Source organism: Myotis myotis, unplaced genomic scaffold (assembly GCF_014108235.1).
Source record: "Myotis myotis isolate mMyoMyo1 unplaced genomic scaffold, mMyoMyo1.p scaffold_m19_p_2, whole genome shotgun sequence".
Lineage (NCBI taxonomy): Eukaryota > Metazoa > Chordata > Mammalia > Chiroptera > Vespertilionidae > Myotis > Myotis myotis.
Genome location: NW_023416324.1, coordinates 161,351,599 through 161,368,680, shown reverse-complemented (window position 1 = coordinate 161,368,680; position 17,082 = coordinate 161,351,599). Strand labels below are relative to the sequence as shown.

Here is a 17,082-nt window from a genome sequence, read left to right as displayed (position 1 = left end):
TGAATTCTCAGAGCAGAATGGGGTGCCATCTCTCAAGCAGCGAAAACAGAACTCAAGCCTGAGACATAAAGTCCACATATACTACATGTTCCCGTAAAATTCCCAGGCTCTGCATTGAAAAGCACCTGATTAGTTCTTCTTATGTTGAACTAAGATAACCTCCACCCACAGGTCTGGGACCGCCCTCTGCAGCGAAGAAGCATTGAAAGAAACCCTCCTTTCCCAGGGCAGTGCTCAATTATTAGATTACAGCTCTTGTGTCTTCTCTCTCCTAACTTCTCCGCATACCTACACTCAGTTTCTTCAGCTTTCCCTCAAATGACATGGACCACACGGTATTGGTTACCTCCTCGGGGGTGACTTCCATCGAGTTCAAGAATATTTTGAAACACCAGGTTCAGAAGCCGATGCATGACTCACACACAACTCAGGACAGGCGTGCCTGAGGGCGCTGAGTGCCATGGGACTGCTACTCCCCTTAATCTGTGCACTGTACCTTCCTTACCCAGCCAGGGCCACACTGTTGTACTTACAGTCAAATAAAAAGTTCAACATTTTTACAGGCTCCACGTCTTACCCTCTTCTAAGCTAAAGAGCGGGAATACAAGTCCTGAAGATAGAAATGTGGCCGAGGAAACCACCGCCCACTGTTGGCTCCATCGCTACCCCACGGCGGGCATGTGTGGGGATGGGAAGACGGAGGAAGTAGAAGAGAGGGCGAACAATTGAATTTTGGTGAGAAGATTCTGAGAAACCAAACCACTGCTCCCTCCTCCCTTTCCCTGACATGAGCTTGGTTTTGTATGTTCAGCCAAAGGAATCTCTGTAATTCTGGGCTCACGGCAGGTCCGCAAGAGGTAATTATTGGTGGAAGTTAAAGCCCTTATTATGGGAAACTCACCACAGAAAGGCCATTCATGCAAAGATATGGTGAGAGACTGCTTTAGGTCAACTCCACCACCAGCCTCCATGCCCTTTCCTTTGGGAAGTTTGCTCTTTTGGGACTTTTCAACGTCTGGACTCACATATTTAACACCAAACCCACTGCTCACACTAACTAGAGGTGAACAGAGACTCCTAATAGTGCTAAGGTGAGTTGTAGCAGTAGGGAAAAGGTCATCCAAAATAATGAAAAAATACAGACTTTTAAAAACAAGTGTTTTCTGATGTAAGTGTAAAAAGCTCCTGCACATTGATGGAGGAGAGGATAATGTCCTCAATGACAAATCACCTACCTGGAGGGGTAGGATGCCAATGAGAAGATTCAGTGATTTTTAACACATAGCACAGCAAGACCTTCTAAGGCAGCGGTTCTCAACCTGTGGGTCGCGACCCCTTTGGGGGTCGAACGACCCTTTCACAGGGGTCGCCTAAGACCATTGGAAAACACATATATAATTACATATTGTTTTTGTGATTAATCACTATGCTTTAATTATGTTCAATTTGTAACAATGAAAATACATCCTGCATATCAGATATTTACATTACGATTCATAACAGTAGCAAAATTACAGTTATGAAGTAGCAACGAAAATAATTTTATGGTTGGGGGTCACCACAACATGAGGAACTGTATTAAAGGGTCGCGGCATTAGGAAGGTTGAGAACCACTGTTCTAAGGGCTGTCCTGAGCTGGTCCAGGAAGCCCTTGAGGAGAGATGAGGTTTGAGGGGGCCTTGAAGGACCATTATGCTTTAGACAAGCACGAGAGGGAGAACATTCCAGAGAAGTGGAGTGGTATGCACAGCAACCTGGAGGGAGGAAAGCCGAATGTGTGCTTGGGGATAGTGAAGAAGACAAGTCAGAGTTCATCCGCCTGAAAAACAAGTGGATGCTGGAAAGACAGGCTGGAGAGGAGGCTACAGAACATGAGGATTCTGGGTAAGTAGCTACGAGCCAGAGATTTCCAAACTTTGATTCTATTCCTCTATCAGTGAGCATAATTTTGGTTATGCATTCCCAAAGCATGTAACTTATTTATAAATTACATACCATCATGTACAGATTAAAACAGACACAAAACCATTGTAAAATAATGAGGTGAAGAGATGCTAATATTTTCTTCCTGCATCTTGTGTATCTGAAGGCACTGGCATTGCAAATAGCTGCCTGTATAGGTGAGAGGGAAACTGTGAGCCTTCACCGAGGAGGGAGGCAATAAACAGCCTATGGGAGACCCGACAGGAGAGTGAGGCCAGGGGGGCAGACGGGGGTGGGGGGGGGGGAGATCAAGCAATGGATACTGCAATAGTCCAGGCATGAGGTCAGGGCCCAGGCTCAGGTGGTGAAAGAGGAAATGCAAAAAAAAAAGAAAAGAAAAAAAAAGATGATTTTGTTAATCCTCACTGAAGGATATTTTTTCCCATTGATTTTTAAAAGAGAGTGGAAAGGAGGGGGGAGACACAGAGAGAGAAACTTCGATGTGAGAGAGACACATCGATTGGTTGCCTCCCACACGCGCCCTGACTGGGGCTGGGGATCGAGCCTACAACTGAGGTATGTGCCTCTTGACCAGATTCAAACCCGAGACCCTTCAGTCTGTGGCCCAGCGCTCAAACCACCGAGCCAAACCAGCTAGGGCAAAAGGGTGAATTTTAAGGGGCAAAATGAAATGGTGTTAGAGAATGAAAAGGGTGTATGGGCGAGTGTAGCGGGGAAAGGAGAGCAGTGAGGAGTAGTCAGAGAGGTGAGCTTTGACAAGTCAGTGCAGGCTCCAGGAGTACCCAGCTCACCAGCGGGATGCTGAGAGATGGCAGGGAAGTGAACAACCGTCCAGAGTCTGCACTAGTTACTGAAAACACCAGCTAAGCTTTGTTTTGTTTTTTAATTAGGAAGGAAAGCTAGAAGGAAAAGAAGACATTCACGTGTATTAAATTTCATCGGTACAGAGCTGGGGTATTTAACAAAGGAGTTCCTGTAATTAAAATGATTATTGGGCAGGCAGCTTTCCCTAGAGAGCATCCATCATTTTCCTCTCATTCCTGGGCCTATGGAGATGGGTTTCTTTTCTTTTTTTTTTTAAAAAATATATTTTATTGATTTTTTACAGAGAGGAAGGGAGAGAGATAGAGAGTTAGAAACATCGATGAGAGAGAAACATCGATCAGCTGCCTCCTGCACATCTCCTACTGGGGATATGCCCGCAAGCCAGGTACATGCCCTTGACCGGAATCGAACCTGGGACCTTTCAGTCCGCAGGCGGACGCTCTATCCACTGAGCCAAACCGGTTTCAGCGAGATGGGTTTCAATGGCGCTTATTAACGGCACTGCCCAGCAGAAGTCTGGCAGGAGCACGGGCATTTATCCTAATGCGAGTTGCAATAAAAACCAAGTGAGTGACATACATGGGAGCAAAGGAAAGGAAAACGCTTCAGACTGCCATGCTGCCCGACACACCTCAGCGTGAAGCCATGGAGGCTCTACCCAGAAAGGAGCGCTTTCACCAGCATTGATGCCGCAACCCTGAACCAGCTCAGGCTCAGAGGGGGATGGGCACCAGTGCTCTTAATTGCCCGTGGGGAGGTATCCACATACTTGTGCCCATTCTCCTTCACAGTCAGCAGTCTACTTACGTAAGATTTTGCCAGCTAGAAGGCTATCCTCGGTCCCCAAATAAAATTACTCAGTGCTTTCCCAGGCCAACCCATGTTCTGTGTCTCCACAGCAAAGTGAGCTTCTGGGCTAACCAGACACACATCAGTCACTGTCCAAATGTCACTTCCCTGGGGGCTATTTTGTCGAGAGTATTTTTCACCTTTCATCAAGATCACAACCCCGAAGAACCTGTTAGTTGCCGGTACCCACTCCCAAACAAAGTCCAAAAGGACTCTGGGGCCCTAGCTGGTTTGGCTCAGTGTATAAAGCGTCAGCCTGCGGACTGAAGGGTCCTGGGTTTGATTCCGGTCAAGGGCACATGCCCAGGTTGGAGCTTCATCCCTAGTAGGGGGCTTGCAGAAGGCAGGCGTTGGATGATTCTCTCTCATCATTGATGTTTCTATCTCTCTCCCTTCCTCTCCCTTCTTCTCTGAAATTAATAAAAAAAAAATGTATTTTTAAAAACACACACACAAAAAACAAAAGGGCTCTGGGGGCACAGCTTTTTTAGTAGAAAGCACCATTAGCTGGAAACAGTGCTGTAGGAGGGATGAGGGTGTGTGCAAAGGAGAGCATGGCCGACAGATGCCAGGCCCCGGGGAGCCACATGGAGGTAAGATACAGGCAGACGTGCCTCCAGGACCCCCACTTACCAGCTTGCTTTTGACCAACTGTTCTATTGCACTGACAAGGTCTGCAGCAGTAGGAACTTCAGCGGAAGCCTGCCGGGCTGCTAGCAAAGAGGAGGACTGCAAGACATTGAGCAGCAAAGGAAAAGCAGATTAGCAAGGAATGAGGAATAGCAATTAGAAAGCAAAACAGCAAGTCCAAAGCTCAAGGCAGGCAAGGGAAGCAAAGCTCTATGTATCAAGGGAAGAGATGACAGAGGGAGATAGTGGGTGTGGGTGTGGGACAGGTCTGCCAGACCCCTTGTCAGGAAATCTGGCCAGAAGGAAGCAGGGATGGGACTAGGCCAGGGGTGGGCAAACTTTTTGACTCGAGGGCCACAATGGGTTCTTAAACTGGACCAGAGGGCCGGAACAAAAGCATGGATGGAGTGTTTGTGTGAACTAATATAAATTCAAAGTAAACATCATTACATAAAAGGGTACGGTCTTAGTTTTTTTTAGTTTTATTCATTTCAAACGGGCCGGATCCGGCCCGCGGGCCGTAGTTTGCCCACGGCTGGTCTAGGCTCTCCTTAGGCAGGCCACCAAAGGAGCCGAGGGGCGAGGCCACTGTGTTCCCTGAGAGGCCAATAGGTAAGGGCTGCACCCACTGATAGCAGTGAGGTGGTGGGCGTGAGGGGGAAGGGGCCAGACAAGACTTTGGTCATTACAGTGCTGCTCATTGCTGTTCCAGGGTATGAAAGGAGTAAAAACACCTAGCCTCCGTGTGTCCAAAGAAGAGAAATTGTCCTTGCTTTACTCAGATCTTAAATATAATCTTCACCTGGTGTCAAGCAAAAATGCTGGGGGCAGGGCACTTAGAGGCGAGAAAGCTACACCCCTCCCCCTCACAGACACACACACATAGTCACACACACAGTCACACACACATGCACCCTCACACACACTCCTCCACAAACACAGCTATTCCCAGTAAGGTCCCCACACTGGAACACTGGGAAGCAATAAAGGGCTTTAGCAGGACGTGTGTGTCTCCTGGAGCAACGAGGGACTCTCCCGATCACAGTGAAGGCAGGCTCAGCCATGGGCTGTCCCGCTGCCCCTCAACCCACAATAAGGATGGACCCAGGTGGCTGTTGGTCAATGGTTGGGGAACTCCTGCTCATTGAGGGGCGGTGGCATATTTTTTTCCTTCTACTTGAGAAGAAATTGGGGGAAATGATGAACCCTACATACATGGGGCAGCTTTTCCCCCTGGCACATCGCAGCAGAGGACAATGGTGTTCCCAGGGCCCGGGACGCACGCGCCTTCAGCCTTTGATACTAACGACCGACTGTCCTGGCTGTGCTCTGGTTTCCAGCTTGTCCCTTACGTTTGGGGAAGAGTTTCAGAAAGGAAGCGTCTTGTTGTCTAATCTCAGTGCGAGTTTAGTCTCTACTTCTGAGACGGGGCAAAAAAAAAAAAATCAGATAAATGTAATTAAGAGAGACATAAGGACACTCTTTTTTTCTCTCCTGGGGAATGCAGGAAAAAAGCGTAAGTCTGTCTGGAAGTCCAAGTTATCAACTTTGTGATCTAGTAATCCTACCCCCAGGAACTGTTTCCAAGGGCAGCAGTGTATGTTCCAGGTGACCTGGGCAGTACTATCGGGAGTAGCCAAAGCTGGCAGCAACCTGGGATATCCTCAAACAGGCTGGTCAAGCTAATTCTGGCACATAAGTAACCTCATACTCCCTAGCTAGTGAAATTATAGTTACGGAGGTAAAGTTAATGAGGACATAGTAAATAAGACATACATGCAAATGAACAAATGCTAGAAGGAAACATGCACAACATTACAATGGGTAGACTTTTAAAAATCCCTTTTACATGGTTGTAAAAATTATTTTTATAAACCCAACACCATTTGCTAGAAGTTCTGAGGATCCTCCAATTTTCCAGAAAACAAGGGTTCAGAAGTCAAACAAGCAGGACGGAGGAGGGTTAACCAGTCTACAAAGCGACTTGCCATCTCCTGGTTTCTGGCTGAGAAAAGTCTACATAGACATCTGGGAGTAAGTCCACATTTTCAGTTAAAAATTATCTAGAAACAACATAACATCCTTTCCCCCAAACAAACTGTTTCTGCTGTTTCTGGGATTACTAGAGGGGGAGGGTTCATGACCTTTACTTATCTTCTGCAAGCTGGCACCTCGGTGCGGAAGGCTGCGTGGGAGATAATGCGACATGAGCATCCCACTGCCCACAGGCGCTATCACTGTTTACGGAACATGTTACAAAGGTAGGCCTCTGGGAACACAGCGGGCTGGTCTTCGTTCCCACCTCAAGGTGAAGCACAGGGATTCCAGGATGGGCACCATGCCAGGCTTCTTGCTCCTTGTTGCCCGTAGTCAAGAGTCAGAGCTGGCCCTGGAGACCAGGGTCACCAACATCACCTTAGGAGGGGCCACACTGTGCTTCTCATGGTGAGTCACAGAGGGGGCAGCGACCACATCTTAGTCATCATCCTGTCCCTAGAATCAGTCCCTCTGGCACAGAGGAAGCCCTCAATTAGTGTCTGTGGGTAATGACCCAAATGTAGAGAAGAATTAAAACAAGAACTGGGCTGTCACCAGAAATGCTGAAGCATCTGCACAGTCCTTTTGGCACTGTATCCTAGGTGGTGCTGTATGCTGGCCCCACAGCATCAGAGCGGGCTGCCCCACTGCAAGGCAGAACACTAGAGAGCACAGGGAGACCGGACAGAGGCTAAGCCACTGCCACCACCACTGCCATTGCTACTGCCACCACCGCCGCCACCACCACCACCACCACCACCACCACCACCACCACCATCACTGCCACCACCACCACCACCAACAATACCACTGCCACCACCACCACCACCAACAACAACACCACTGCCACCACCACCACCGCCAACGCCACCGCCACCACCACCATGACTACCACTGCCACAATCAGTACATGACATTCTGAAAAGCAAATGCAAAGTACAATAAAAAATGGAAACCACCACTTCAACTCCAGCGTCCAAAGGACAGCAACACTAAGGGAAAGTGTGGTTTGTAAGGACAGTGAGTGATGGAGCACGTGATTAAAGCAGCCTCTGGCCTCGGGTCAGAACCTGAACACATATCCCACCTCAGCTTCTGCTCCAGGACAACCAGAATGATCATCCTGCGATTAGAGGCCCACTCATCATACTTCCAACACCTGTGGGCCTCGGGGCATTTTGCAAAACACAGAACTTGAGCAACCTGGCATGCTGGGTTTGCCCACCTCTGACAGCAACCTCCCCTCAGCTCCATCCTCATGCTGTGCCTGCAGAATTTCAACAGCACTGGGCTTGCCCGGAAGTTCCCATTATTTAGGTGTTAGAGTTGGGGACAGGGGAAACAATCAACTGAAGCACGGGGTGTACAGTCAGGCACAAGAAAACGATCATGGCTGGGACCACCGCAGATTCCTTTTTGAGACTAACCGTGCCATTTGGGATCAGCTGCTCCCAAAGACAAAGCCATGACCTTTCATCAGTGGGACATGATGCCAGCAGATCCCACTCTGCCCATTCCACACACACGGCCACACTGCCCAGAACAAAGTCAGACCTCCAGGGTCTGTAGGGGGAGGACCCTACCAACTACCATGGATTCATGTGGTGCAGGAGATAACAAGGGAGAGAGTACTGCTGCCTACCACACACACACAATGAAAGCACATGCGTTACACATCCTCGTTCAAGTGAGAGAGCAAAGAAGTCCTACCATCTCATCCTGCGCAGGGTCGTTGTCAAAGATCTTCATAGGCGGAGGGAGCGGGGTGTGGGATTCTTCATCTGGCTCATCTTCACCCCAACCTTTCTTGCTCTTCTAGAACAAAAGAGCAGCATTAGTCACTGTTCCATAGAGTTAAAGATGCCAATCGACTTGGCAATTTTTTTTAAAGCAACATATTAGATACCTCCTCTCTCAACCTACCCCTACATTTTTTTAGCCTCAGTGCCTTCCTCTGTAGAATAGGTATACTTCTTACCTCAAAGGACAGTAAGGACCAAATGAGGAAAACACACACACACACACACACACACACACACACACACACACGTATGCGCATGCGTCTGAGAAACATCTACCTTGTGGATTAGCCAGTGAAAGGGAAAGCTGAGTGTGGTCAGAGAGAGCTAACTTCCTGAGTTTCCGAAGGACTATTAAAACACAGTCTGAATATCACCAGGCTCCCCTTTTCATAGGAAGAAATGGCAGACAGCACAAAATTACAAAGAGCGTATGGTTACAGATCAGGAAGTACTTCTTAGTCACACTGGTGACTAGAGTAGGTTAGTTTGCCAGATAAAACAGCTATCCCATTCTACCAACCAAAACAGACCCACTACATCTTGATCACAGAATCTCAGCGTTGGAAGGAACTTCCAAGGGTCATCCAGTCTGACCTCTGGGTTAAACAGGCGTCTTTCTGTTACGTGAGATCATGCAGTCTCCCAGACCCTTGCAGTATGGTGGCCATTCATTTCATGGAGGCTCATTCCCTCACTAGCTGACCCCCCTGTAAAGTCCCTCTTGGAGCTGAAACCTTGCCTGTGATAATGTTCACCATTTGTCAATCATAATTCTCCCCCTGGAGCAAGCTGGACTTGTCTGTTCCCTTTCCTATGTGGCAGTGCTCAAGACACTTGTAAAGAGCGACCATCTCCCAGCACAGTCTTCTGTTTTCCAAGTGAAATGGCCTCTGTTCTTTTATTCCCATTCTAAACAGGCCGAGCAGGTTCTGATGGAGTCCCTGGCAGTGGCAGGGGCCTAGGTGACTACCTGGCTCCCCTTGGAGCCAAATCTAGCAAAATGGTGTCTGTGTGTGGATGTGCTAGGTGCTGCTCAGGCTCTGAACTGGTCACAGATCAAACTGGCCAGGTCTTGAGAACTCAGAGAACTCGGGTCACTTAGGCTCAAGAATACACTACTGGGGACTAGACTGTCCAGCTTGCTACAACCCGGGGAAGATGGTGCCGGGGCTGCAGGAAGGATGAGTGCCAAAGCCCTTCCGAGGGCCGTAGGTAGGTACCTCATCAGCACTGTCTCCCTGAGGCGTCGTCTCATCCCCAGGCTTGGGAGAGCCCAGGTCGAAGCTCTTGCGGCCATCGCGCACTTTCTTCTGCTTCTTGATGTTTCCGTCTGCCTTCCCGCTGTTGAGCCTGCGCACCGGACTGGTCAGCCACTTCTTAAGGGTGTTGGTGGAGCGCTTGGGGCCGGGGGAGCTGTGGATGGAGTTCAGGGAGGGCTGGCTCTGCAGGTTGGCCACTGACTCGGACTTGCCTCCGTTCTCACTTGAGGAATGAGAGTATGTATCTGAGGAAAACACAGACAGAGCGGGGTCAGGGGCAGCGAAGGCACCTGCCAGCCCGGGCACGAGGCAGCTCCGTCCTCAGGAAGCGCGGACACGGGCAGAGCGTCAAGGCCAGCTGCAGGCCCCGGTCAAGGGAACTCTCTCTGGAGCAGCAGGACTTGCCGAGACTCGCTCAGTTTTTTCTGTGCAAGGCACCACTCCAGGTGCCGTGGAAACAGGAGAGGACAGAAGACAAAGATGCCTGCCATCATGGAAAAAGCCAAGGTCCTAAGGAGAATTACCGACGAATAGCAATGTCATGGAGCACCCATTAGTGTATTCTAAAGATATGCAAGTCATAGAGTTTATTTTCAGAGGCCCTTTATCTAGCTACACACACACACACACACACACACACACGCACACACACACACGGAGAGAAAGAGAGAGAAGCAGAGAGTGAAAGAGCAAGACAGAGCACATGAGGTAAAGGTAATTCACACAGCAGGATGTGATTAATTGTATGGACTCTGGACGACAAGGCAGCAGAATTCAGAGGCGGGTCAGATCAGTGCTGGAGGGGCTGGTCTGCCAAGGTTTGGAGGAAGAGATGTGTGTGACTAGAAGAGAAGGGAGAAGGAATTCCGAAAGGGGAGAGGGTGGGGACAAAAGCACACAGGCAGGAAAATGGAAAAATGGAGTTACCACAGCCCATACGTAGATCTTTTGAATGAAATAAAGATTAATGAAGAAGGAGAAACTGGATAGAAAGATTACTAAGAACATTTAATAATGAACTAGGAGGATGAAGTTTATTGTAAGACTTCACTGTAATGACAGGATAAAAAGGAGTGTTTTTGTTTGTTTGTTTGTTTGTTTGTTAGTTAATTAACCTGGTAACTATATATGGCATAGCCCTGGGAAGGGCGTTAGAATCCAGAGGCCACACCAGGCTGTGCACAGGGACTGCAATGGAATGAATGGGAGGCACTTCAAAGCAAGAAGTGATGCCATTCCTATCTGGACGACAACTGAAGGTGAGTTGTCGCTCTGTAGGCTGTTTCTTTCTCATTCCCAGAGTGGTCTTGGGAGGATACCTGCTTTACCTTGATCCCTGATGCCCCCATCACTCCAGGGCCAGGGTGCATACTGATATCTAAACCAAACTCGTGACTCTGTATTTAAACAGATTACTGGAGTGGCTCCTAGTTATCTCAAAGACGGAATTCCCTTTCCCTCTAATGCCTTCATCCTGGACCTAGACTAGAGGTCTAATCTAGCCTTGGAGCCCTCAGGCGAGACCCAGAAGAAACAAAGTCCCCAGAGAAGGTGAGTGAGTGCTTTTGCCCATGGAGAGCTGGCTCAATGTCTACAACCACCTGATCTCGGGGGCACCAAGCGTGGCCCTGCAGGACTTTCTCAGCTATTGCTAGAGTTTTGTACAACGTTTAGAAAATAACAGCATAACAGTTGCATCAGGAAGCACATAGAAAATTGAGTTTCTTTCTTAGATATTGCTAGGGTTTTATACATAGATTAGAAAATAGCAGAATAGTTGCATCAAGCAGCACACAGAAAATTGAGTTCCTAAAGTCCTTTGGTATGGAGGATAACTTACAGGGTCTCTCTGCTGAGGGAACATTTGGGGCTCGACTGACTTGGTCGGCATCGCTTTAAGGACAAAGTTGTAATCTTATCTCAGGGAATTCCTTGCTGGCTGTGGTCTCCAGTTATGTTGACATTACTTCTGAAGCGTTGGTATGGGTTTAACTCCTGTTCTCAGAAGCCTGGTGATAAACATCTCCCCAGCCCGGCAGAGGGACCAGCGCCTTTCTGTTTATCTTCTGCTGATAAGCTGCAGGAGGTTCACTCGCCAGGCCCCTGTGATACCACAGGGCTCCATTAAACCCAAGCCCTTGAAACCTAGATTTATCAGCACATACTCAGTCAGCAGAACTGGAGGCCCAGCCGCATCAGCCCATCAGCTGTGCCTTGTGTCACTAAGCAAGGCAGATGACTGTCCACGTTTTCTGCTCCACAGCAAATGGCAACCCGGCTCTGAGAGGCACTAAAGCTAAACCTGACTGATCATTCTTTCTCCCCATTGTCATCTGGTTCTGCTTTGGAGAGTCCTGGTAAAATTGATGGCAAGAGTATACATTACAAAACACACATTAAAAACCAAGAGTATTCTCAATTTTGTTTTTCCTGTGTAAACAATTAGTGTAATTCAACCACAGTCCACAGAGAAGAGAATTCAAGAGTTGGAAGCAATGTATGATTCATCATCTAGTTAGAACTGATACAGAACCATTTCTAAATCACTTTATCTTGTTTTTATTTTTCAATTCTGAGGTATAATTGATTTATATTTCTTTTATATTTATAATGGTTTCAGTTTTTTTTTTTTTTAAATTTCCTCTCTTGATTTCAGAGAGGAAAGGAAGAGCAAGAGACAGAAACATCAATGATGAGAGAGAATCATTGATCGGCTGCCTCCTGCACGCCCCCACTGGGGAACAAGCCCACAACCCGGGCATGTGCCCTTGAGAACCAAACCCGTCACCCTTCAGTCCACAGGCCGATGCTCTAGCCACTGAGCCAAACCAGCTAGGGCATTGTTTTAGTTTTGAGACTAATACAATGTAACATTGTATTAGTCCAAGGTGCACAGCATGATTTGATATATACTAGTGTGTGTATACACACACACACACACACACACACACACACACTAGTATATATATGGAATGATTACCACACTAAGTTTAGTTAGCATCCATCATCTCACATAGTTACAATTTTTTTTTCTTATGATGAGAACATTTACTAAATCACTGCAAATGCATGGTTATAAAGGAATGCAGCATCATTTCATTTATTACTACTTCAAAGGCCAATTGGCATGTTATGCTCCTCTCATCGCTGGAAGATGGCTGCAATGAATTGTTTGAGGATTTATTCTAGTACCTTCCCAGGCACAACAGTGATGGCACTGATTTGTAACATCTTCAATGATAATATTGTTAATCTCATAAAATCCTTCCAAGCTGAGGTAGGCGCTATTTTTTTCTTGTCTTAAGAAATAGGAAAACAGAATATTTTAGGAAACCAAGGCTCATAGTTAGTAAGCAGCCATGAGGCAAGATTTAAATCCAGATCTGATTCCACCGCACAAATATCGAATCTTATTCCTACATCTGTGTTCACTCCAGGTAGTCCCTTAGTCTATATAATTATTGTCAAAAGGAGCATGAAGTCACCAGTCCTTATAATATTTCAAATACACATTTATATATCATTTCTATAAGTTATAAAATTTCAATACTGAAAGCAGTCTCAGTAGCATGAATCTTTCAGAGCAAACAATGAAGGTTTTGACATGGGAACCCACTGTCACAACTGAGTTGTCACAAAGCTAGGATCAGAATCCAGGCATCTCTGACTGCTCCTGGGCTCTGAAAGGATGCTTCCTCATCAGCCCTGAGCTATAAAACTGCCCACTAGACTGATACCTGGTTTTAAGTCACTGGGAAGAAAGTGGGTCCCTAGACACTGCTCGTAATAAAGGCCCCCGGATGTTCTGGTATGTACCATTTGCTTTCTAAATCAGAAAAAAAAAAATCATACTTTAAGGCTAATTGTACTATGAAATATTTTTAAATACAGAAAAATTTAATACCCATGTAGATATGATAAATGTAAATATTTTTGCTACATTGGCTTCAGTTTCTCAAAAATGAAATAAAACATCATATAGTTGAAGCCTTTTTATTACTTTTGCCTATTTGCAATCCTACTACCCACTTTCCCTTCCCAGAGTTTAATTCTTTTCTGAAGCATCTTTCCCATCCATGTTGTTAGCATTTATTGTGTATGTGAATATATTGTTATTTTGTGTTTTATATTTTATATAATTCTCAGAATGTAGGTATCATTTTGTAACTTGCTCTTTTATTCAAAATTTGATTTATCTGTGTTCATATATGTACATCTAGTTTATTTTAATCATTGAATACTCTTTCTTAGGACATATTGTGATGTTTCTAATACATTTTCATAACAGAAGACATTTAGGTTGTTACACAAGCATGTATGTGTATGTGTGTGTACACACAGGTGTATAGTGATTTTAAGCACTCCTGTATAGGTCTCTTTGCATATGTCTGAGAATTCCTCTAGGACAAAGCTTCCCTAACTATCTGTGTTAAGAGACCCAGTTTTCTTATATCTAGTCTGTTTTGGGCCAATCCTATATAATAAAAGGCTAATATACAAATTGACTAAACGGCAGAACAACCGGTCGCTGTGATGTGCACTGATGTCCAGGGAGCAGATGCTCAATGCAGGAGCTGCTCCCTGGTGGTCAGTGCATTCCCACAGGGGGAGCACTGCTCAGCCAGAAGCCAGGCTCATGGCTGGCGAGTGCAGCTGTAGTGGTGAGAGCCTCTCCTGCCTCCATGGCAGCGCTAAGGATGTCCCCATGGAGAGTGGGCCTAAGACATCAGTTGGGCATCCCCTGAGGGCTCCCGGACTGTGAGAGGGCACAGGCCAGGCTGAAGGACGCCCCCGTCCCCAGTGCACAAATTTCATGCACTGGGCTTCTAGTATTTTTATAACATACAAAGTCAATTTCTTGGAAGTCAGAAATGCCAAATTATTATAAAAGCTTCTAAATACTCTCATTTCCTTTACTTATTTATCTCACTGTGCATTGGAAGCAAAGAGCTCACAAACCTTCACCATCTGCAGATCACACATTGAGTAGCACCACTCTCAACCCTACAGCATTTAAAGCATATATATCCAGGTGGAGCCTGGGTTTAGGGAATGCACATCACCAACTTCACTAGGTATCATCACATTGCTCTCCGAGTTACTCCATCAACTATGTGTAAAGTTCTCGTCTTCCTGCCTTCTCCTCGATGTTTAATTATATGTATACTAGCACATAATTTTCCTCTGGAAAAATTAAATGTGTTCTCCTTAACCCAAAACACATACTTCAAGGAAGTAAACTAGGATGAATGAAGAATACTCCAAGAAGCAATGAAAAGGTAAAAACCAGTGCCTCTCGACCAGTAGGAAATGCATCCTATAGTTGGTATCTCAGCCACAACTGGAGAAATAGGAAACTTGGCAGGATAACCCATGAGGTTGAAGGCCCAGCTTCATAGACTGAGTGGCATAAGCTTAAGTGCATGGCCATGGGACTATAACAATACTAATGAAATAAAGGAAATGTAAGTGAGTCAACAAACTCTCATCCATTGGCAGACTCACATACTTTCATCCCTACTTTCTTCAATTCCCAAGCTACCTCTCAAAACCACCCAAATTCTTCTTTGTACTTGAGGGAGAAAGACATGCTGTATGGTCACAGAAGATATTCCATAGTTTAACCAATAGCTAGAGAATTCTTGACACCAACACTCATCTTTTAGTGATAATTCTGAAGGTGACTTTGAGAAGCGCTGCTGGTCTGATGACTTTCCTGCCCAGCGCATCTAATCCAAGAACAATCTACTGGTGCCTACTCAGTGGATGGCAACACAGAGATGACCTGGGCTCTGAACCTGCTCTGCCACTAACTAGAGAGGTGGCAATGGACACACACTCCGGCCTCGGTCTCTTCACTGACAGAATGGACAGATTAGACAGGGTGCCTTCAGAGCCCAGCCCCGCCACTGACGAGCTGTGTGACTCTGAGCCAGTTACTGCACCTCTCTGTATTTCGGTTTCCTTATCAGTAAATTAAGATAATATTAGTATCTATGCCACAGGACTATTATTAGGATTAAGGGGTTAATATTTATATTTACAAAATGCTGAGAGTACTTTAGACCCTTAGGAAGCATCCTTTAAGTTAAGTAAAAATCAATAAAACCATAAAAGTCTTCCCTAATTTATGACTGTGATTTTATTCTGTATGTCCCTTAATTCCACCTATATGTTCTTCTAAAGGCTAGACTAGATCATTTAAGGCCATTTTTTATCTTCAAAGTTTTATGCACCATGAAAGCAAAGGAAAACTGAATGCTACCAGGTGTCATTCTGTGCTCCCTCCCTCCCCACTTCAAGGAACCATTCCTATGACCAGTGCCTGAATTTCCTGCGAGAATAAGGAAGCCTCACCCTCGGACTACCAGGCCACTGCTGCCCCCTCCTCCACTGTCTGGAAGTGTCATCAGCAGAGGTGACTCCCCAGAGATGACACAAGCCTCCTTTTCTATAGTGCTATCTACAGGACCGGAGCAAAGGAACAAGTGAGGAGACTGGGGTCTCAGATACCACCATGGGGTTGGAGTCACTATGTCAGTATTGTCAGGCTAAGCCTTGGGGCAATGGCTCCAGGAATTCAGGATTGGGGTGTGTACACGTGTGTGTGTGTGTGTGTGTGTGTGTGTGTATGTGTTGGGTTTTTAATCACAGCAGCATGCTTCCAAGCAAGCAAGAGATGAGCGCTCTGCTTGACATGGAGATGAAAACTAGAATAAAGCCCATGAGAGTTTGTGCACTGAACACATTGTACTAAGCCCAATGTCTACACCAAATATTGTCCTTCTTTTAGTTGGGTCGCCCTTCCTTAGCAAGCAAAATAGAAGATACTTGTGTACAACATGAGGAGTAACTGAATATACTAGACATTTGTTATATCCAAATATGGCTCATTTATAAACTCAATTTCCTGTTTACAAAGTTTCAGCTCATATTTATTTCACGTTTATGTGCACCTTAAAAAAAAAAAAAAAAGCTTCTACCCTTTCTGTCCCAGTGTAAATTTTGCAAAACTATTCTAAACCCAAAATACATTGTATATAAGTCATGGAAGAGTACAAATTTAGGATGTGGCAAGTGCCTTGTGGCTGCATCCACAGGACTGTCAACCACTTATCTGTCTAATCACAAAGTGTCAATTCAGCCTTCTTTCTTCTGACCACACAGTGAGCTGAAAGTCAAGAACTACACCTCCTAGACAAAAAGAGAAAACAGTTTCATTTGTTTTGTGGGTTTAGCATCCCCAAGACCAGGAACAGTGTCCTTACAAGGGTGAGGCTGGGGCCAGAGAGCCTGGAACCCAAGGTTCCAGCAGCTCATGAGCCCCCGGATGCGTAACTCATGAGGCTGGCCCATCATTTCCCACGTGGCTTTGAAGGCGGGACTCAAGACTGAAAAACTCATTTTCAACTCACTCTTCTGTAGTTCAGGGATGGTATTCAATCATACCCTAAACACGTCTTTCACACACTGCATTGGGTAATGGCTAAAAAAAAAAAAATGGAGTCTTCTTGTTTTATATTCAATACTAGAGGCCTGGTGCATGAAAATTCATGCACTGCAGAGGGGGTCCCTCAGCCCGGCCTGCCCCCTCACAGTCTGGGAGCCCTCAGGGGCGGGAGGCGACCCAGTGATCAGGGGAAGGCAACGCCCCATCACAACTCTGCTGCTGCCACTGCCAGCAGTGCAAGCCTTGGCTGGCCCTGGTTACCTGCACCTTGGGCCGGCCCTGGGCG

At 46.3% G+C, this 17,082-nt stretch overlaps 1 protein-coding gene and 1 long non-coding RNA gene across 23 annotated transcripts in view; one reads left to right on the top strand and one right to left on the bottom strand.

The window, feature by feature from the left end:
- KALRN (kalirin RhoGEF kinase) overlaps positions 1-17,082 on the bottom strand; it is a 656,959-nt gene that overhangs the window by 75,219 nt on the left and 564,658 nt on the right. For 11 of the 20 annotated variants that reach the window (XM_036353020.1, XM_036353027.1, XM_036353028.1 and 8 more), the window contains 3 exons: positions 9,308-9,591; positions 7,996-8,100; positions 4,252-4,347 (listed from right to left, as the gene is read on the bottom strand). In XM_036353020.1, the coding sequence (XP_036208913.1) occupies positions 4,252-4,347; positions 7,996-8,100; positions 9,308-9,591 (485 nt within the window). The remainder of the gene's footprint in view (positions 1-4,251; positions 4,348-7,995; positions 8,101-9,307; positions 9,592-17,082) is intronic. The other 9 variants (XM_036353021.1, XM_036353032.1, XM_036353043.1 and 6 more) reach the window with 3 other exon arrangements.
- On the top strand, positions 10,008-16,258 carry LOC118677702. Of its 3 annotated transcripts, none has more exons than XR_004974477.1 (4): positions 10,008-10,060; positions 10,453-10,605; positions 10,758-10,897; positions 15,650-16,258. It is a non-coding gene; the product is annotated as an uncharacterized LOC118677702 (long non-coding RNA). The 3 variants fall into 3 exon arrangements; XR_004974478.1 differs by lacking the exon at positions 15,650-16,258 and adding an exon at positions 11,610-11,745; XR_004974479.1 differs by having other exon boundaries at positions 10,015-10,054.